The 22,593-nt window shown below is 45.0% G+C and overlaps 7 protein-coding genes across 7 annotated transcripts; 5 read left to right on the top strand and 2 right to left on the bottom strand.

Annotated features, from left to right (window-relative positions):
* Nucleotides 1-918: 918 nt before the first annotated feature.
* SAMD00019534_098570 (hypothetical protein) lies at nt 919-5,858 on the top strand (the record flags this gene model as incomplete). The annotated part of the gene is made up of 7 exons (XM_012894889.1): nt 919-1,831; nt 1,897-2,388; nt 2,461-2,556; nt 2,645-3,021; nt 3,092-3,252; nt 3,341-3,412; nt 3,536-5,858. 7 exons carry the CDS (start codon nt 919-921, stop codon nt 5,856-5,858), a joined length of 4,434 nt encoding a protein of 1,477 aa, XP_012750343.1.
* Nucleotides 5,859-6,615: 757 nt separating this feature from the next.
* Nucleotides 6,616-7,572, top strand: SAMD00019534_098560 (hypothetical protein; the record flags this gene model as incomplete). Its single annotated transcript, XM_012894888.1, has 2 exons — nt 6,616-7,137; nt 7,222-7,572. The coding sequence occupies 2 exons, from the start codon at nt 6,616-6,618 to the stop codon at nt 7,570-7,572; spliced, it is 873 nt and encodes a 290-aa protein (XP_012750342.1).
* A 1,983-nt stretch (nt 7,573-9,555) lies between these two features.
* Nucleotides 9,556-10,668, top strand: SAMD00019534_098550 (hypothetical protein; the record flags this gene model as incomplete). Its single annotated transcript, XM_012894887.1, has 1 exon — nt 9,556-10,668. The coding sequence occupies one exon, from the start codon at nt 9,556-9,558 to the stop codon at nt 10,666-10,668; it is 1,113 nt and encodes a 370-aa protein (XP_012750341.1).
* Nucleotides 10,669-11,205: 537 nt separating this feature from the next.
* Nucleotides 11,206-13,004, bottom strand: SAMD00019534_098540 (hypothetical protein; the record flags this gene model as incomplete). The annotated part of the gene is made up of 3 exons (XM_012894886.1): nt 11,206-11,534; nt 11,605-11,692; nt 11,781-13,004. 3 exons carry the CDS (start codon nt 13,002-13,004, stop codon nt 11,206-11,208), a joined length of 1,641 nt encoding a protein of 546 aa, XP_012750340.1.
* Nucleotides 13,005-15,361: 2,357 nt separating this feature from the next.
* SAMD00019534_098530 (hypothetical protein) lies at nt 15,362-18,930 on the top strand (the record flags this gene model as incomplete). The annotated part of the gene is made up of 4 exons (XM_012894885.1): nt 15,362-15,628; nt 15,702-15,903; nt 16,000-16,331; nt 16,399-18,930. 4 exons carry the CDS (start codon nt 15,362-15,364, stop codon nt 18,928-18,930), a joined length of 3,333 nt encoding a protein of 1,110 aa, XP_012750339.1.
* Nucleotides 18,931-19,155: 225 nt separating this feature from the next.
* SAMD00019534_098520 (hypothetical protein) lies at nt 19,156-20,706 on the bottom strand (the record flags this gene model as incomplete). Its single annotated transcript, XM_012894884.1, has 1 exon — nt 19,156-20,706. A coding segment is annotated over one exon (1,551 nt), but the record flags the coding sequence as incomplete, so codon positions are not given.
* Nucleotides 20,707-21,237: 531 nt separating this feature from the next.
* On the top strand, nt 21,238-22,155 carry SAMD00019534_098510 (hypothetical protein; the record flags this gene model as incomplete). Its single annotated transcript, XM_012894883.1, has 5 exons — nt 21,238-21,469; nt 21,538-21,649; nt 21,717-21,766; nt 21,847-21,928; nt 22,011-22,155. The coding sequence occupies 5 exons, from the start codon at nt 21,238-21,240 to the stop codon at nt 22,153-22,155; spliced, it is 621 nt and encodes a 206-aa protein (XP_012750337.1).
* Between the last annotated feature and the right edge of the window lie 438 nt (nt 22,156-22,593).

Here is a 22,593-nt window from a genome sequence, read left to right as displayed (position 1 = left end):
TACAAGATAATAGTGTTGTGGTCTAATCTTGTCAACCTGCACTTTACAAGTGCACCATCATTTCCCATCACTCCCTCTCAACTCATTCATTCACTCACTTTATCGCTCCACCTATTCACATATCCTTCCTCCTTAATATCACCCTCCCCTCCCCTCCACGACACGCCACGCCATGCTACGACGTCGTCAGGACAGCTTGACCCTTTATCTGTTCAATCAATCAATCAATCAATCAAATCAATCAGTCCATCAATCACAGGTTGGCAACTCATGCATGGACATGGTCATGTCCATGGACGACGGACACTCCACCCCTCCACCTCTACCACTACAACCACTTCTTCTTCCCCCGTCCTCCACTTAAGCGAGTAGCTTCAGTCAGTCAGCTGACTGACTGATCGATGATTGTTGGATGTATCTCCCTTCACGTGTCTGGCTTGCATTCATCCCACATGCATCATACTTACTCAATATGTGCTGCTTGAGTCATGAATGCACCGACATGACACGACGATGCGTCCAGAGAGAGAAGTTTAAGAACTGATAGACGGATAAAGCAAACATATACGTGTGTATACTGTTTGCTAGGTTGCTTGGTTGGTTGTTTGGTTGTTGGTGTATGAGTGGAGTGAGCGAGTGAGTGAATGAACACTCATGAGTGTCATCACTACTACTACTACCACTACTACTTCTACAGCTACAGCAGCAACAGCTACATCTATTCATTCATCAATTACTTCCCCTATCTACTATATAGTTTATATATTGTTGCCTTCAGTAGACAAGAAGACAACAAGACAGCGCCACACACTAGACAACACGTCGACAGACAAACGGAAACACGGAAACACGCGGAAACACACAAGGAAACACACGGAAACATTCAAGTTGCGACGATAAAAAAAAAGAAGAATAACAATGGCAGTGGATGATTTTGAAATCAAGCCACCAAGTAGCTACCATTCACCTGGTCTACTAAGCACGATGGTGACACGTGAGCGAAGAATGTCACACTCTTACGCCATTGCTAGCTCACAGCTGCGAAGGTTGGTCTCAAACAATCCAGATAGTGGCACGCCACGTCGACGAAACAGTATCGATGAGCGTATGGCAATACCAATGGCGCGCGAGGATCTGACGCCAGTGGGCGAGATCGAAGAGTTAAACATCAACATTGACGACGATAAGACACTTAACAACAACAACATCAACAACAACAACTACTATCATACATCATCGCCGGCGTCAAGTAGTGCGCCATTCGCACCATTTGCACCGGTTGCGCCAGTCTCGTCATTGGCGCCAATATCCTCGCCAGTCGCGCACTCTGTAGCGCACTCCAGCTCAGTTGCCAACAACAAGACACTTACCAACTTGATCAACTCGGAACAGCCACAATTACCAAACACTGTTCCATTCAGCCCCGCGACTCTCCAACAGGGCAGCATGTTCCCCATCCCCGAGTCCGAGTCAATTGGCAACAGATTCGATCAGTTCACAAAGGAGTTGACGGGCCTGAAGAAGCTGACGGCGCCAGACAAGACGGGCATGTATGTGTACGTCCACCACCTGACATACAAGGAGAAGGACTTTGCCAACAAGAAGCAGACGGTCAATCTACTCGAGAACCTGTCATTCTACGTGAAGCCGCGCGAGATGACCCTGATCCTTGGTTCGCCAGGTTGTGGCAAGACATCACTTTTCAAAGTCCTCTCTGGCCAGACCAAAGAGTCGCATCTCACCGGCAAACTCCTGTTCAACGGACATCCAATCAATCGCACTAACCATCATCGAGAGATTGCCTATGTCGACCAAGATGATATCCATTTCTGTAAGTTGGGGTCGCCAATCTTCTGGAACTATTCCAATCACTCACACTCTGACTTCCAACAACAGCCAATCTCACGGTCAAGGAGACACTTAGGTTCGCACTGGATTGTAAAGCTCGCGAGGGTATCACAGACTTGGAGAAGGAGTATCGAGTGGACCATATGCTACACACACTTGGATTATGGGATCAGCGAGATACATTGATTGGTGATGAGTTTGTTAGAGGCATCAGTGGAGGACAAAAGAAGCGTGTTACTGTTGGAATCAATGTGATTGTTGGTTGCAATCTGATGCTTATGGACGAGCCCACAACTGGTCTGGACAGCTCCACCTCACTCGAACTGATTGGCTGCATCAAGCAGGTGGTCAACACCACCAACACACCGGCCATGGTAACACTTCTCCAACCAAGCTCACAACTGGCATCACTCTTTGACAATCTGATTATTCTGTCCAAAGGTCGCATCATCTACTTTGGACCTATGAAGAAGGCTCTGGCCTACTTTGAAGACCTTGGCTTCGTATGTCCCAAGCATCACAACCCAGCAGAGTTCTTCCGTAAGTTTGACGCATGATTGAATGATTTATTGAGATGAGTGAGTGACTGACCATACTTCTATCACATCACAGAGGAGATAGTTGATGACCCCGAGAGGTTCTCTTACCTCCATCCACCCAAGTGCCAGTCCTCCGACGACTTTGTGCTGGCCTACCGCGAATCAACTCGTAAGTCCACAGACATCCCTCACCCCATCGCCAATCAATCAATCAATCATCCTAACAACATCCAATCATCCAATCAATGCAAATTTAGTATATAAGCGTATGATTGAATCAATGGACAACTGCCCGAGTGGCATCATTGGCAATGAGGTACCGGTCGAATCGTTGAAGGACGAGACACATGAGAAGCAGTTCACATTGCCACTCAACAAACAGATTAGATATAATATCAGACGTGGTGCAACGTTGATGATAAGGAACATTGGTGGTACGGCCACTAGACTAGTACAGGCCTTACTACTTGGCTTTATTCTTGGTACACTATATCTACGACTTGGATACTCACTGGCTGATGGTAGTTCAAGATTTGGTCTGCTCTACTTCACAATGACCTCAACAATCCTCACATCAATCTCATCAATCGGTACATTCATGCATGGTCGCAAAGTATTCTACATGCAACGAAGGGTAAGTTAAGTTAGTTAGCATGATGGGAATCATTCCAATCACATACTAATCAATCATTTAATCAATCCAGAAACGGTACTATGGCACATTATCATACTTCCTGTCATCAGTAATATGTGATATACCTTCAAATATGATTGAGAAGTTCGCATTCATTACAATGATCTACTGGCTCACAGGACTGCGGTCAGAGTTTGGGCGTTATATATTCACTCTAGTCATGTTCCTTTTGTAAGTCTTGTCGTGGACACCATCCGCCACACACTCACTCGCTCACTCACTGACACCATGCCAACTATCAACTCAATCATACATCCAGGATGGACTTTGTAACGAATGGTATAGTCAAGGCCATGTCATCTATATCGCCAACACCAGAGATTGCTACTGTGTATGTTAGTATCATTGCTGGACTTGGACTGATCATGAGTGGCTTCATGGCGCCAAAGAACATTATCAAGGGCTGGTGGATATGGCTATATTATATATCACCATTCAATTACTTTTACCAAAGTATTGTGATCAATGAGTTCTCTGGTGCACTGTACCACTGCACCGCCGACGAGTTGCAGCCACCAAAAATCATTGCCGATCGCGATTTCAATGGTGTCCAGGTGTGTCCCATCACCAAGGGCGAGGACTTCTTGAAGACATTCGATATCCACACGGAGAACTACTTCAAGTACATCTGCATGGTGATCATCATTGCGTTTGGTCTGGCGATGCACGTCTTTGCCTTTATCGGTCTGCGCTATCTCAACTTCCAGGACAAGCCCAAGGCCATGGCTGTGGGCGGTGGCCACAAGACCACGAGAACGAAATTGGGCGCGACCAAGAGCAAGCCCAAGAGCAAAATTCGCAAGATGTTGACATTCAGACGCGAGGGAATCGAGTTGGACATGTTGGGCAAGTCGACCGCGGACATCAAGACAATCAGCGACGACAAGAAATCACATATCACACCTGTGGGCTGCTACCTTCAGTTCAGCGACCTGTCCTACTCAGTGGACGTCAAGATAAAGGACGAGAACAAGAAGAAGAAGAAGGTTCAGTTGGAACTTCTAAAGAATGTGAATGGATACGCGCAGCCAGGCCAGATGCTCGCGCTGATGGGACCGTCTGGCGCCGGCAAGACCACATTGCTGGACGTGCTGGCCGGACGCAAGACTGGCGGCCACACCAACGGAGAGATATTGTTCAACGGCAAGCCCAAGACCAAGTACTTCCATCGTGTGTCTTGCTACGTCGAACAGCAGGACGTGCTCTCGGCCACACAGACTGTGGGAGAGGCGATAATGTTCAGCGCAGACTGTCGTCTGCCACGCGACACCAGTCCACAGAAGAAACAAGAGCTATACGATAGCATCATCGACCTGCTCAATCTGCGCAAGGTCGAGAACTACAAGATCGGTGTGCTGGGCAATGGCCTGTCGCTCTCACAGCGCAAGCGTGTCAATATTGGCATTGAGATGGCGAGTGATGCTCAACTGTTATTCTTAGACGAGCCTACAAGTGGCCTGGACTCGGGTGAGGCCTACAAGGTGATACACTTTGTCTCAAACATTGCCAAGCAATTGAATAGGACGGTCATCTGCACGGTGCATCAGCCATCGGCCGCCATCTTTGAGAAGTTTGACCAACTTCTACTGCTCAAGAAGGGTGAGGTCGTCTACTTCGGTCCACTGGGACACAACAGCGAGGACATCCTCAACTATTGCGCCTCTTATGGCCTGGAGATGAAGCCTCACTACAACCCCGCCGACTTTGTCCTGGAGATCGCCGAGGAGAACAAGCAGATCATCAACGCCAAGACCGGCGAGAGCACGCTGTTTGAGGGCCCCAAGGAGTTCCTCGACACGGAGCTGTACCGCGACGGCTGCAACAGGGTGCGTGCGCCAATGATGCCCGCTGGCTATGTCGAGGAGAGGTTCAACAGCCGCTACGCCAGCACGTGGCGCCTGCAGTTCCGCAACCTGATGGTGCGCGCATGGCGCAACAAGGCACGCCGTCCACAGGCCTACCTGGCCAACTTCAGCCGCTCGATCATCTTGGCCGTTCTGATGGGCACTCTGTTCATTCGTATGGGCTACGAGCAGGTGGACGTGCGCAGTCGTGTCTCACTCATCTACTTCTCGTTCCTGTTTGCCGGTATTGTCGCGTATGGCTCGATCGTGACTGCGTGTGAGGACCGCGCCATATTCTACAAGGAGAAGGTGTCGGGCTTCTACCACACGTCGTGCTACCTGCTCGCAATGCTCCTGGGCACGCTGCCCTTCCAGCTCATCACCACCTTCCTTCTGGCCGTGCCCTTGTACTTTATCAGCGGGCTCAATACCGGTGAGACGGGTGGTAACTTCTTCTTCTACCTGCTCATCTATGTGATGACATTCCTCATGTACGATGGTCTGGCGCTGTTGATGGCATCGCTACTGCCCAACCAGGTGATTGCCAGTGTAATCTATGGCGTGCTCATGTCCATGTCGTCACTATTCGCCGGCTTCATGATCACCTACCCATCGATTCCACGCGCCTGGCGCTGGATGCACTGGATCGATATGATCACCTACCCATTCGAGGCGGCCATCACCAACGAGTTTGAGGGCGAGTTCTTTAAGTGCACGGACAATGTTGGCGCCATCCCCGTTCCAATCTCAATGACACCAATCACAATCAAGTATTATTGTCCTGTAACAGATGGCGAGGCATACCTCTACGAGGTTTATGATTTCAAGATATCGATGCGATATATCAATGTTGGAATCATTGGTGGCTACTATATATTCTTTGTCGTGCTAACCTATATTGCACTCAAGTTTATCAGATGGCAAGTTAAATAATCTCCCATGTTTATTATTAATAAACCTCCATTTTATTTATTCATTCAATCAATCAATGACAATGTAATTGCCAAAGTATTCACCAGAGTAATTGTCAGAGTACTCGCCAAAGTATATTGTTCGTCTTGTTCTGATTGAGGTGGGAGCAGGCCACTGGATCCTCTTCATCAGTCTTTCCCTTCATCTTGAGTCAGCTTGTAGAATGGTGTAGTGTGGAAGTTCCTTCAACTTTAAAAGTGATCATTGTCTTAAAGTGGGTGATTGAACCTTTACAATAAAAATAAAATTGAAAAACACAAGTGGAGAGATACTTTAGAGAGAAAACAATTGTTTTTTTTTAAATTAATTTAGAAAGCCATCAACATCACTGAGTTGGGTGTGGGTGAGAATGAAATCATCCCACCTGTATCTGAATGAATGAAGTAATGAAGCCTTGCAACATCAAACCTGACCCACCATCCACACTTCCTTCAGCTTTGACAAACAACATTTTTTGTCCTCTCTCCACTCCAACGCAGCCAGTCAGGCAGTGCACTTCCCATCCATCCATCATCCATCAAACAATCAATCAACAAACTAATTAGTCTCTCTCATTCATAGATACAGACACAGACACAGACACACACCTCTCTATCTCATCCATCATTCATTGTTGTATTATAATACCCAAACCCACAAACAAAACCTTATTTAAACAACCTCCTCTTTCTACATTCACTCATTCAATCTAACAAATACATAATAATAGCATTAAAAGATGATCTTATTGGAGACAGCAAACAGAATCTTGTTCGACGAGGTGATCAACTTCAACGGAGAGAAGAGAGTGTTCAACACTTTTGCCGACTTTGATGGCGTCAAGTTCCACACTCACACCTCGGACGACAAGCAGCAGCTGTTCGTCTCGATGCAGTTCAAGGGTGCCGCCGACCTGCTCAAGAACGGAGGTGCCACCTACCTCAAGTCCGTCTATGGCCCATTGCTCCAGGCCAAGCCAGAGGCTGGCTTCGACCTCACCATCGTCATCGATGTCAACGCGCCCAACAAGGACGAGCTCGCCCACAAGGCCAGCCAATTGAAGCGTAACTTGATGGCCGCTCCATTCTTGATGGTCTTTGACGCCGTCGAGTCCAAGAAGACTGTTGCAGACATCATCACCATCGACTACCGTACTGATGAGTCCTTCTACATCAAGACTCAAGGTGACAACGTCACCGTCATCTTTGACATCATCTTCAAGGACTCTGATGATATCGTCCTTTCAAAGATCTTCTTGCAGGTATGTTCAAGTATAATATCCATGTAATATGTTAATCAATCACTTACTCATTCAATCATTCAATCAATCAAACAATCACATTAGGCCTTCGTTGATGTTAGAAAGACTCTTACCAACGTCCCATCTGTCAGCTTCTCCCAGCGTGACCCACCCTTGGAGTTGAAGGGTGTCAAGGGAGTCAGAGCCGGTGTTAACCACGGCTTCGTGTCAATCAACCTGTTCCCAGGTCACATCAAGAGGGCTCAGGAGACCGCCGATCTGATCCAGACATTCAGAGACTACTTGCACTACCACATCAAGTGCGCCAAGGGCTACATGCACACCAGTATGAGAAACCGTGTGGACGGTCTACTCCAAGTGCTCAACCGTGCCAAGCCCGAGCCAGTCAACGTCGTCAAGCGTACCTTCAAGGGCAAGTTCTTCAAACAACAATAAACCCTCCCAACACAACCTACCTACCTACACCTACACAAACAAACCATTGCGCTCGCTCAATCAATCGATCACCGTCAAGCACAAACATGGCATCAGATACCTGTTGTTAATGTCATACAACAAGTGTCTCTTTCTCTCTACACATACACACTACCATCATGTAACATCAACAACATACAATAATAACAAATAAAGATAAACACATATATTTATAACAAGTACAACCCTTGCCCTTACCCTTGCCCTTGCCCCAACACAAACCTCCCCTTGTAAAGATCTCTGCTCAAGCATAACGTTACAAACTTAAAAAGGGAATTCGATTGAAATGCCTAAAATTGGATTAATTATAATTTAATCATTTTAGGAAGCCCCATTGGGAACACGTTATCAGACTTGGTCTTGTGACTACTACACAATACATTCATGTACAAAAAAGGTAAGTGTGGTACACATAAATTACAGATTCTCACATGACATAAACAACAACATACATTCACAACAAGTTCACAGTCTTCCCTTTCCCTTCATTATGTTCATTCATTCATTCATTCTGTTCATTCATCTTTGTGACATAATATATCATTCATTCACTCATTCATCATTTCATTTATTTCATTGCGACGACCAGGCGGCAACAATGAATACTCAATGGGATTGGTTGTTTAATCATTCAATACACATTTGACCAAAGTATTTTGGTCACAATACCAAAGACAAAAACAACACATGTTATTTATAAACTTTGGCAACAAATGTCAAGATGGCAAAGTGTAGCGTAGATTTGAGGTGGAAACACGTGCTTGAGTGTAGTGTAGTGTTGCTTAAGTTTAGTTTGGTGTTGTGTCCACACTTGTAGTAATCTAGTAGTAGACAGTTGGAATGAAGGGTAAGGCAGAGATTAGACCGCGATAAACAACACTTTTAAAAAGCCGCCAAAGGCAATCAATCGGCGTTTGCGTGGTGGGTCAATGATCCACCACATACCCAGCTACAATTATTACTTGAGTGGACATCTACCTACCGACCTTATCTACTATCTACATCTATCCTATCCTGCTTAAGGATACATCCAGACAGCTCCGAAGATTCACCTTGTGTACCATACATGCCCTGTTGTGTTTCCTTTTCAAAACATACTTGTCGTCATTGTTAAACAACCAACCGCACAAAAAAACAGCACACACACAACGATGTTTTTTGGTGATTTTTGATCAACGTCTTCGAGCCGAACAAACAGTGTGTGCGCGCGGACGGCACACACAGATCGTGTTGGGTAAACCAAGCTCCACACGTTTCCAAGATTGGCAATGGCATTGTCTTTAATGTTTGGCAGGCAATCAATTTATATTGTTGTTATTGTTTTAAAAGTAGTAGTAGACTTAATAGTAATACTCGAGAACACGTTGTAATCTTTTTACTTTACATTATTATTACCTTTACTTTATTTATAAATATAATTCATATAATATTATATTATATTGTATGTAAGTTACTACCCCCTATCTGGGTCTGCTGGGACCAGATCAACTGCCACATTGTCTGTCCATTGTCCGTCATGCACTCATCTTATCAACAACACATCCGTCCATTCTTCGATCACATTCACCAATTCACCAACACCACGTCCACAAACACACCACACGACGATACTACTTCGTCCGAATTGGCGAGTATCCATCACATATCCACACCTCACCAACTACCACCCACCCAGGGGTGCGGGTAGCACACACATATATCCATTCCGTCGCGCGCTTCACACAGTCATGAGATACATTCCATTCACTCATTCATTCCATTCACTCCATTCATTACTTTCTCTAACATCTCTTCTTCTTCATCCTCATCATAGTAGTAGTAGTAGTAGCAGTAATAGTAGAAGTAGCATTAGCATTATAAAAGCAAAGCAAACCAAGTCGATAAACAATCTTTGACAGTAGCAATCCAGCAAAGCCATCAAACCGCTGTGCAAACTCAAAAATAATGAGCCAACAACAACAACAACAGCAAATGCCAATCGTTGCTGAGCAATCCATGCCACAGGCACCTCAACAACAACAACCGACAGTCATGTTTGATATGAATCAATCAAATGAGTCATCTCCAAATAATGATGAACAATCGGATGAAGCCGAGGTCAGCGATAAGAAGACAGAGAAGAAGTCTGGTCGCCGCAAGATCAATATAGAGTTCATCAGCGAGAAGTCAAGACGACACATCACATTCAGCAAGCGAAAGACTGGCATCATGAAGAAGGCCTTTGAGCTGAGTACTCTCACGGGCACCCAGGTGCTCCTGCTGGTGGCCAGCGAGACGGGTCACGTGTACACCTTCGCCACACCCAAGTTGCAGCCCCTCATCACCAAGCCCGAGGGCAAGCAGCTGATTCAGACCTGTCTAAACACACCCGACACGCCTGGCACCAAGTCGGAGGACGAGGAGCGCAGCAGCACAAACACCAGCCCATACGCAGCCGAGGAGAAGAAGGTCAAGGTCAAGGCAGAGAAGAAGAATCAACATCACCAGCAGCAGCAGTCATCGCAGGTGCCTCCTTCCGTCCAGGCCCTGCCCCAGCTTCCACCACAACAACAGCAACAGACCACGGCCGCCCAGTTGGCCGCCCTCCAGCTCCAGCAACAGCAACAGGCAATGCTGTCCTACAACAATGAGATCCCATCGATGTATTCATCTTATAACAATCCAACACTTAATCTCTATTATCAGCAACAACAACAACAACAACAACAACAACAGCAACAACAGCAACAACAGCAACAACAACAACAACAACAGACATCTCAATCATCATCCAACCGAACGCCACCACAGATACTCTCGACATCCCCAACATCACAGCAACAGCAGCAGCAACAGATGCAGGCTGGAGCATCCCAATCGAATCAATCATACCTCCCACCGTTTTCAACCTCCAGCACGGCACAGTCCTACAACAATAGCAATGGCAACAACAACACCTTTGCCAACACATTCAATCCAAGCAGTGCTCAGATGGCGAGGTTCAACAACGCCCTCCCCTCACATGTAAATCAATCGGGTGCCAATGCGCCAGGGCAGTCGTTACCCAAGGACTACTAGTAGTTAGCCGTCAGCGACATTCTCTATCTCCATCCATCCACCTCACCGCACTGCACTGTACAACCTCTCTCGAGGTGTATCCCTTAGGGTACACCAATATATATCGATCAAACAATCCAATCCCAATCCCTATCCAACCATAAATCACATTCACATCCACTTCCAATGCCCTGTCGGCCAAACGCATGTATTGAAGTCAGGTTACACAGTATTTATCTCTCCATATCCCTCATCTCGTTGTACAGTGCTGTGCCCCTGAACGATTCATCACTCCACCAATCCACAACCAAATAACCAATGACCAGCCAGTCCGATCGCCCGCCAGCCCAACTCCACCTAGACTTGACCAACTCCAACCTCAACCCCCAACCTTCATCAATAGGTCGACCATCCCATCCCATCAACCCTCCTTCAATAAATCAGCGACTCCAATCTCTTGTCCAGTTGCCAGGTTGGGCAGCTGGGCCACGGCATCCTTTGTTTGTTTGTTTGTTTAGTTGTTGTTGATACAGGTGATCGATATCACTAACTAATTAATTAATAGATGGTCATCGAGTCTTCAAACAGCTTGGTCAACTCTTCGGCACCAACTGGTCTTGGACTAAGCTTGGTTACTCTGTGTTGTGGAAGTGTTCCAGTGACCAGGGCTGGTATGTCGTTGTGATTGTAGCCAACGGCGGTAAGACCATCTGGAACGTCCAGACGACGCATTATCTTTCTGATCTGATCAGACAACACACGTCCACTATCCTCATCACGCACATTTGTGATGTCTGCACCCATCAGCTTGGCGCAATGTAGATGTCTCTGGGGATTGGATATTCCAGTGAAGTTAAACACGGCTGGGGCGTGTAAAACAACACTCACTATGTTCCGGTGATGGGATTAGTTGGTGTGTTGAGTGATCGATTGATTGCTGGACATGGGATTACTTACATCCGTGAGGGATCATTGGCTTGTCAGTGTTGTAACCTTCTGGTTTGTAGTCTCTGACCATTCCAGAGACTGCATATGACATTCCATGCTTGAGTATGGCGGTGCAATAGTTTGAGCGAGGGCAAGGGTTAGGGTGAGGGCAAGGGTAAGGGCAAATGCAAGTTGGAGGTACATACACATAAATGTACACCGGCATTCTCAATGCCAATACCGGCAAAGGTGGCACCAAGCATAACTTGTGCACGTGCTTCATCGTTGCTTGGATCCTCGACGGCAAGTGGTAGATATTTGTGAATTAGTTCCAGTGATTGAAGTGCCCAGATGTCTGCCACGGGATTGGAGCCTTGATAGGATGGTCGTAACGATGGCGATGCAGGTCGTGGCGAGCGACGATTGAATGGTATCGCCGTGAATGACTCCAATGCGTGGCACAACTGATCAAAGCCACTGGCGATGGCCACAGTGCGTGGCATTGTTCTTGTGTTGTCCGGATCGACAATGCCCAGTGTGGGCTTGAGCTTCCTGTTGGAGATGCCCGTCTTGGCATTCATGTCGACCAGGTGGAACACGGCCACGCCGGTCGCCTCTGATCCTGTGCCAGCTGTGGTGGGGATGGCGATCAGAGGCTTGAGAGGGCCGGGTATCGGACGACCGAGGCCAATGGGCGCGTTGACATACTCCAAGAAGTTGTCGGTTGGGTATGTAGTGTACAAGTTGGCGGCCTTGGCCGTGTCCATCGTGCTGCCTCCACCGACCGCGACGAATGCGTCGAATGGTCGTTCGTGTTGCTTGACAAACTGGATGGCATCCTTGAACGAGTGGTCGGTGGGCTCGATGCACACCTTGTCGTAGAGTACAAAGTTGATGCCATTGTTCTTGAGCGACTCGCACACTGTCCACACTGGTGAGCTGTTGCCCAGTGCCACCAAGTTGGGATCGGTGAACACACAGACATACTTGGCGTTCAGTGCCTTGAGGTCTTGGCCAACCTCACGTGTAACGCCCTTTCCAAATCTGATGTTTGCAGCAGACACTTCGAATGCATAGTCATAGTCCGGTTGTACAGTTGCCGTTGATGAGTATCTTCCCAAGTTGTTGTAGTTGTTGTTGTTTATGATGTTTGTATTTGTGATGATGCTCGATGATGATGAAGATGATGTCGATGACTTCATATCGAATATCAAGGGAGTCACTGATGATGTTGTTGTTGTTGTTGATACACTCTTGTTGTTGTTGTTGACATTGTTGAGTGATGAACTACCCTTGCACAGACCTTGTCTGATGCCGTGACAAGGACATGTTGAGCCATATTCACTCACTGAACGAAAGACATTACTAACATTCTTGAGACCTTGCTCCTTGTTACTTAACAACTTCCTAATGATCAAGTTACTGGCCATCTATATCTGTATCTTTATATATCAATTCAATTCAATCTATCAAACTAACATTCTTTGAACTTCACACATTTGGATACTTGTCTGATCATTTTTAATTAATTTAGGACCAATTACTATATTTGGATAGTAAAGTATATATTCTTTAAGTTAACCATTAAATTGATTGGTTCATTCTTTCAATTAATTGAATAGAGATATATATATAATGAAGAAGAAAGGAGATAATAGACGTCTAGAAACTATATATTTATTATAACTAATAGCTTCTTTAATATTATTGTTTACAGGTGTTGGAACTTTTATTTATGAACTTATCTCTACTAGATGTAAAATCTCTCTATGTGAACCATTGGAATCATCTTATAATGTAATTATTAATTCATTCAATCAATCAATCAATCAACTTTAAAGCCAATGACATAAATTAATTAATAATAATAAAAAAGTATATATATTATTTAGAACTAGAAGGATTTAATTACATGGTGTTAGTTCTAGAAATCCTAAAGATGATTGTGATAATTTAACATCAGTTAAATGTTATTATATTAGAGATTATCCAGGTTATTTGACACAAGACAGTTCAAAATTATTAGTTTATAGAGGAGGTCCTTTCCTTGTTATTCTTATAAGCTCAATATTATCACTTACCCTTATTATTAATTTTATTACAGTAATATTTTGTCCCAAAATACCTAAAGTTGATCCACTACAACATCAACAACAATTAGAAACTTCTGTGGAACTGCCAACTATAAGTTCCATTTCAATTCAAATAGAACAAAAGCAACAACAAGATGAAGAATAATAATATTAATTTTTATTATTCAATATATGTCCAGATCTGGACATTATTAAATAATTTTGCACCACCTCAATCTGATGAGGGAGTTATTAAAAAGTTGATGTATTCTGGATACTAAAGGTATTATTATTTCTAGAACAATACAATACATACATATATATTAATTAATTATTATAACAATGAAAAAGAAAATAGATAAACCATCTTTCATATGTTTTTTTACTCTTCTTTATTATCTTTAATAGGATTGTTTATTGCAGTAGGAATTAATATTAATGATATTATCTCCACCAGATGTAATGTCACTCAATGTGATCCGTTTGATTCATCATATAATGTATTTATTCATTTATTCAATCAATCAATCGTTCATACCTTACTATAACTAATAATTGATCAATTTCATAGTATATATATTATTTAGTACTAGGAAGAAAGAATTTCTCTGTCCAGATATATAATGTTGGCTCAAGAAATCCGAAAGAAGAATGCGATAAATTAACTTCAGTTAAATGTTATTATATTAGAAATGATACATCTACTTTGACTTAAGACCGTTCAATATTATTTTTTTATAGCCAAGTTAGTTCTTTCTTTATTTTTCTATTTACAATTTCTTCCTTTATATTTTTATTAGGTTTGATATTAACATTATTTTACCATGAAGAACCTTATGAAAATGATCATGAACCACCTAGAATTAATTAGAAAACTCTGTGGAAATGCCAACAATCAATTCTATTTCAGTTCATATTGATCAACAACAACAACAAGAATAAAATTTTTTTTGTTAATCAATTAATTAATATCAGGATTTTATTGTTTGATTGATGTTTTGTAGTTTGGACTCGGGTTCGAAGTGTGATGAAAAGGGTCCAAAAAAACAATGGATCAAAAAACACACTCAACAGGATGAATAAATCTCGATCGTACGATCGAATTTTAGATGGTTTCATGAATGGTTCATCTATCTGTGTGTGTGTGTGTGAAAAAGGGAGGTAGTTGTTTGTGGATGGTTTGGGAGGGAGGGCTCTGGACAGGCCTCTTTGTAGTTTATTATCCATCGCAACTACCTCAAACACTTAATAATCTGTTGTTGTTTCAAAATATTAATATTATTAATAATTGAATTGGTGACCTTCGAGATGAGACTGTACTACTCGTACCAGTGATCATTGCAAAAACAACCTTACCTTCTACATCATCTACATCATCTACAATACAATATATATATTTATTTATTTATCTTTTCATTCGATCGATCATTGCAACAACAACAATTAAGTTGTTGACGACGACGAACTGATCACACATTCATTCATCTTTCATTCACACACCACCAACTCAATCAAACAACCAACTTCCACCCATCTTCAAACAAACACACAACTTAACTTAAACACCACACCTCAACTCATTTCCATCACTCAATCACTCATTCATTCACTCAACATCAACTCAGTCAGTCAGTCATTCGTGTAGTACTTATTCACTGCAGTGCATACAGACAGACATACAGATAGAGATAAAGAGATAGAGAGATATAGATAGAATGGATGATCCACTAGACTTTAAATTGCCCGATGGCATAAAGGACCCTGCGACAGAGTTTGAGATATTGGAGAGTCTTGGACGTGGCTCATTCGGAGCAGTGTTCAAGGCCCGACACAAGAGATCGGGTCACATCGTGGCTGTTAAACAGGTGCCGGTCAACGAAGACTTCCAAGAGATCCTCAAAGAGATCAACATCATGAAGCAGTGCAAGTCAAAGTATGTCGTACAATACTATGGCAACTACTTCAAGGGTGAGACATGTTGGGTATGTATCCTCAATCAACTCAATCAATCAACTCATACTAATTCAATCAATCAATCAATCACAATCATTATAGATTATAATGGAGTATTGCTCAATGGGATCGGTTAGCGATATGATGAACTTGTCAACGATGATTCTTAATGAGGAGCAGATAGCCTTGGTATGTTACAGTACTCTCAAGGGTCTGTACTATCTTCACAAGAGCAGCAAGATACATAGAGATATCAAGCCAGGCAACATCTTGGTCACGAGCACCGGAGAGTGCAAGCTTGCAGGTAAGATGACCCGATCTATCTCCCTCCCCTCCCTCGCACCATCCATCCATCCATCTCACACATCCATCCATCCCATCCATCCCCAACCATCTCTAGACTTTGGCGTCAGTGGTCAACTTAGTGAGCGAACGAGGAAGAGGAATACAGTGATTGGTACGCCATTCTTTTTGGCGCCAGAGATAATCCAGGAGGTTGGCTATGATTCAAAGGCAGACATATGGGCATTGGGCATCAGTGCCATTGAGATGGCAGAGTTCCATCCACCCTATCACGACCTACATCCAATGCGTGTCTTGTTCATGATCCCAACTGCCGAATCGCCCAAGCTTAAAGAGCCATCCAAGTGGTCGCCAGAGTTCTCTGACTTTATCCGCTTGTGTCTGGCCAAGGAGCAGAGTCAAAGACCAACAGCCAAGGACTTGTTAAAGGTATGATCGATCAATCATTCATTCAATCAAACACGCTCACTAACACTCAATCAATCAATAAATGTAGCATCCATTCTTTGAGAAGAAGGTAAAGGGTAACTACGTGATGAAGTCACTGTCGGATGCAGCACAGGAGGTGATTGATCGCGCAGGTGGCAGAGAGAAGGCTATAAAGGAGGCGGCGGAGAGGAATTCGAAGCGATCGGCCGAGTCAGGTGACTTTACACAGAGCAGCTCAGTCGATCCAGACTCGGACGAAGAGGAGGACTTGTTGGAGAGGAATAACAAGCTGCGTCAAGAAGAGTTCAACAGGGAGCCTTCACCACAGCGTCAACCAATCCAGCAGCAGCAGCCACAGGTACAAATACAAAAGCCACAGTCACAGCAACAGAGAACATCAGCGCCATTGGCTACATATTCAAATGGACAACAGCAACAACAACAACAACAAGCGAGTAACAATAGAGTACAGGTCGTAGTATCAAATAATAATCATGTTAATAGTATGGCTTCGCCAAATAGGAGGAGCCCTCTGTCAAACAACACGTCGAATGACGAGCCATTGAATGAGTTGGACTCACTTCTCAATGGCATCGTGCTGAACAATAGCAAGAGCACTGCACCTGGCGCCGGAAGCGCCAACCAGCCCACGCCCGGCCGTCGCCTGCCCAACCAGCTGTCCACGGGCAGCCTGCAGCACGAGGCATCGGCAGCGTCATCGCCCCCCGGCGTGTCTCAGCCCTCGTTCACCAAGCAGCTCTCGGCCAACAGTCTGCTCCAAAAGTCCAACACGCCATCACAGACGACGGTCAAGCCCAAGGAGCCCGCCAGCGAGCTGGACGACCTGCTCGAGGAGATGCTCAACCCATCGTTCGGCACCAAGCAGCGCGGCCTGACGCCAATCAGCTCGCCCACTACTCGTCGCTTCAGTCCACAGACGCCACAGGTGACCGTTACCCGCGTCAATGGCGTGTGGTCCAGCCGAACAGCAGGAGGATGCGCCAACAGCTTTGCCTGGCGCAACAACCCACAGTACCTGCTCTCAGTGTCCGCAGCCACGACGCTGTGCATCTCTCTGCGCCAGACTGGTGAGAAGCTCGTGCACATTGGCTTCTACTTTGTTCATGCCAACAAGGACGTCACCAAGCGCCTGATAAGCATGACCCGCGAGAACCTGGTGCCTGGTGTCGATATCACCTTCCTGCGCAACACCGAGGTGTCCACCAAGGTCAAGGTGGAGCCTGGCAACTACGTGATCATCCCTGCCACCTTTGAGCCACGCCAGGAGGGCGCGTTTGAGCTGGAGGTATCGCCGTCCGAGGTTGGCCGCGCACTCAAGCTGACAGAGATCCTACCGGACCGCGACTGGCGCATGGTGTCTGGCCGCTACCAGTGGCTGGGCCAGGCTGCCGGTGGCAGTTTCAGCGGCAATTCGGCAACGTGGAAGGACAACCCCAAGTTCCTTTTGGATATCTCCGTGCAGAGTCAGATAACTATCGTCCTGGGCAAGGAGGCCGACGTCGCCAAGGACATATACATTGGTTTCTACGTGTTCAAGGTGGTCGACAAGAACATGCCATACATCTACCTCACAGCCACCAACCTCGTTGCCAAGACCAACTTCCTCAACGGTAACGAGGTCGTGTACAGCCAGTCTTACGCGCCCGGCACCTACATGGTGGTGCCATGCACTTACGACTCGCGCCAAGAGGGCACGTTCAGCGTGCTGTGCTACAGCGAGTCACCCATCAACAAGACAGATTTGCAGGACCAGGTGCTGACGATTCGCGGCGAATGGCGCGGCAACACAGCGGGTGGCTGTCTGAACCACACGACGTGGCGTAACAACGCGCAATATCTTATCACGAACAACGGACCCCTGGCATCCAAGATCACGATCGTTATGGATCAGCTGGCCAAGGACACAACGCTTCTGCACTTTGCCGGCTTCTACGTGGCCAGGTCCAGCGTGACTCAGGCATCCAACACTGCGCACAAGAAGGTGTTTGTTCTGACACCCAACGACATTATTGGCAACACAGAGTTCATCAACGACTTCCAGGTTCACTACAGCTTCGTGTTGGAGGCGTCGACTTCGTGCATCGTCATCCCCTGCACGTTCAAGCCGTCGATCGAGTCAGAGTTCACCCTGCGCGTCATCTCGTCGCAGCCCACAGCCGCCATCACGCAGCTGGCCGAGTGGTCCTCCAGGAGGCTGGCGGGCGAGTGGCGCGGCGTTACATGTGGTGGTCGCTACAGCAACACATCGTCCACATGGACACAGAACCCGCGCTACCAGTTCCATCTGCCGCGCGCTGGTCGCTACACCGTCATCCTGGCGCAGTCCGAGAAGCCCACTAACCACGGCATCGGCTTTTACTACTTCAAGACATTCCCCGATGGAAACCTGAAGGAGCTGATCTGCAAGAGCGGCTTTGTCTCTGGCAAGGAGGTCGTCGTCGAGGGTACCGCAGCTGAGTCCATCCACGGTGCCATCCTGCCGGCCACCTTTGAACCAGGTATCCAAGACACTTTCAACATCACAGTATATAGCGAACATGACTTTGAACTCATTCCACCAGCAGGTGTGCCACTCTAAATTCATCATCCGTCGACAATCAATCAATCATACTTCCACTCACTCACATCTCCCCAACCAATCAATCAAACAATCACTTTATCGCTCACTCCACTTCTTATATATAACACTACCTACCTACATATACATATGCACCAGTTGCCAAACTAACTTTATTGATTGGCAAGATAAGTTAATAAATCAAATACTCCTGTGTAATTTTAAATGGATAACCAAGGAGTCCTAGGCCTGGAACATGGGCTTGGGCTTGGACTTGTATGTTGCCAAGTCTAACAATGTGTATCGTAGTAGTTTGAGATCCTTTCGGTTGAAGAACATAACATTGGTGATTGATTGATGTTGTTGTAGATGTTGTTCTGGTGAGGGACCAACGTAGGTTGAACAACAAATTCCAAATGATCGATCATTATCCAGTAGACGTAGATTGTGTATATACTCTGGTAGTGCAGCGTGATGATACACCACCTCATACATCTCCACCTCTGGTATCATCTCAAACATCTGATCCATGAACTCATCCACTTTTGTAAACATTGACACCTGTAGTTGAAGCTTCTTAATCTTGTTAACTAGCCGTTGATGTGGTGGACTTGGAGTTGGAGTTGGAGTTGGACTTCTTGGACTTTGGTCGAGTCCTGGACCTGGGCCGGGGCTCAGCCTCAGGTCAATATGTTTGGGATACATGGCAATTTGAAGATACTTCTTGTTAGATATGAGTTCGGTAAGTGATGATGGTAAGTGTCGTAATGTTAGGGGCTTGTTGAAGCCAGCACCAATGGTCAAACGAGTGATTGATTGTGGTAGCGACTTCTTCTTGATTCGTTTGTTGAAGCAACTTCCCAAGGTCAGATCAGTCAACGCGGGCGGGAATCCAACCTCTACGACCTCCTTGTTGAACCATTCTCCAGTGTGTAGCCAAAGCAACGATGATGGGAATGACCCTGGTAACCATTCTTGATTGTAAAAGTATGCAAACTTGAGCTTTGTAAGTGACATGGGCAGCACGTCTGGCTCAAACTGGCATTTGAACTGATCACCAAAGATCAATGTATGAAGTTGGCTATTGCTGGGGAATGTACCATGCGTCAAGGGTCGATTAAAGTTGAGTCCAAACTCCAGGAAACGCAAAGATGCAGGGAGTATGTGAGTGGGAATAGACTTATCATATAATGTCCCGAACCTTAATGATGTGAGTGCATTAGGGAGCACTTTAGGATGCAGGACGCAGTTGAAATAGTCTCCAAACACTATTGAGGTGACGCTGGATGGTATGGCATCTGGAAGGAGTCCCTTGTTGTAGTATTGTCCAAATTGCAATGTGGTCAGCATCATTGGGAGCATGCCAGGCTCGATGATGTTGTTGAAGTATGATTGGAAGCTCAGATGTGTGATGGTCATGGGCAGTGACTGGGTGGCAGAGACGTGTCCATTGAGCAGGATTGTGAGTGCAGGAGGTAGCGCGCCAGGCTCGTGGCGCAGGGGCGTGGAGCACGGTCCTATCTTGAGACGAGTGAGTGATTGGGGCAAGTGACCGGGAATGATTGTGTGATTGAAGCCTGAGCCTAGCCTCAAAGACACGAGTGACGTTAGGTGATCAAAGATGCCGTCGATCGGTTGATTGAAGCCATTTCCTAGTTTGAGCTTGGTCAATGAGTCAGGTAGTGAGCCAACCTGTATCAGACTGTAGAAGTTATCATTGAATGAAAGATGAGTGATTGATGATGGGATCATTCCAGGTTTGATTTGTTCTCCATTGTATCCCTTATCTATAAACATTCTAGTTGTTGATGTTATTGTTAATGTTGATGTCGATGATTGATCAGGTTGATCAGATGATCGAGACAACAATGATTGTGGCCATCTTGATCTGATCAACTTGTGTGATCGTTTGTCAACCAATCCAAATGATACAATATCAAGTGGATCAATCACATTCGATATTATATTATGTATAACTAAGTTTGATAATGTATCCATCTTATAACACGGATTGATTAAATGATTGTTTGATATAATCAGGAACTATTTCAAACTGATTGATGGGCAGTCAATCAGTTGAATACAGTGCGAGGGTATCTTAAGCCATGATTCATGATGCCCAAGCGTGAATGGAAGTAAGGTGATGATCATACTTCCAACTATTTACTCAAGTCAGATCACGATTTAAATGATCCAAACATTTAATTTATGGGTCATACGAAATAATCACCCAACCCACAAGTGAATCATATGAATGCAGAAGAGACGACAGATACAAGTATAGTGATAAACATACAGATAATCAATCAATCAATCAATCAATCAATGATGTCAACGACAATGGTCTACTTGATGTTGATGTTGTTGTTGTCAACGATTGTGTTGGTACAGGCTGGTCCACATAATGCACCTGTACTTCGATTCTCAAAGAACTTGTTGACACTGCCCGATGGAGGACATTCACAGTTGAGTTGTAGAGGTGGCACTGCTAAAGGTTCAAACGAAGAACCACCCTACATCTTCTGTCTATCATCACTAGATGATATATTCGATCCCAATGGTAAGCAGTGCTAACTATGTTATAATGGGTCGATCACATACTAATGAATGACATTCATCGCGTAACAGCACAATTCAGGTGTCAGAGTCCCAATCCATCAAGTTACTCAACAATATCAAAGTATACTGTTGTATGTAAGAGGGGAGAGAATGATCATAATGAGTATACATTTGGTGATGAGTAAGTAATGCCACACTACATGACAACAATGTTAGCATCGACTAACGAGTATCTTTCACGACAACAGCCATCCATGTCATGCCCAGTATAGTCTTGATTGGATTGAAGTCAATCAAAGTATGTATTCATTCATTCATTCAATCAATCAATCAATCAATCATTCATTTTAACTTACACGATACATCGATTGATCACAGTCAGAGTCATTGGATGGGGCATACTAGGATGTGTATTCTTCTACCTCTTCTTAACAAGAACGAACAACTCGTTCTATCAACAGTAAGTGCTTCAACATGAGGTCTTGTTGTACTTACTTACAACTAATCAATCAATCAATCAATCAATCAATCGAAATGGTTAGGATCAACAATCCAATGTCATTCCCACGAGAACCAACCAATCCCAAGATCTTCATGTTTTGTGGCATCTTCATATCGTTAACCATTGTGGTGTCAATGGTTGTATTTGTCCTCCTCTGTCTATATATGTTCTCTGCTCCCGTTTAAACCTTGAACGATTGGTAGCTTCATCATCCCCGCTTCAAACATCATGGTCATGGCTCATCTCTCTCAAACATTGCAAGGCACATCACCATATCATTCACTCAAGTGCTGAACATTGGACATCCACTTCACTTGCTACATTCTTCCAGAAACATACTGCCAACGTCACCTACTCATTCATTCATTCGAGTGAGCAACAACAATCAATGATGTACGTGCAAGTTGTTGGTTGGAACCAATCCTTGAACTTACATTATTATTATTCAAAAACACAATATATATATCTTGGTCGATCGATCGAAGGTCACTGTTGTGATTGATTGAATGAGCCTGGGCACAAACAACAACAAAGCAGATCTTCAAGTTCATGAATTGCGAACCACGTGACGTCGTGTCACTGTTCCACCCACACTCCTTCTTCTCCCCCACCCTTCACACCCA

Source organism: Acytostelium subglobosum (genome assembly GCF_000787575.1).
Source record: "Acytostelium subglobosum LB1 DNA, scaffold: scaffold24, whole genome shotgun sequence".
Taxonomy (NCBI): Eukaryota; Evosea; class Eumycetozoa; order Acytosteliales; family Acytosteliaceae; genus Acytostelium; species Acytostelium subglobosum.
Note: the sequence above shows the minus strand (reverse complement) of the source record. Positions and strands in the feature narration are given on the sequence as shown.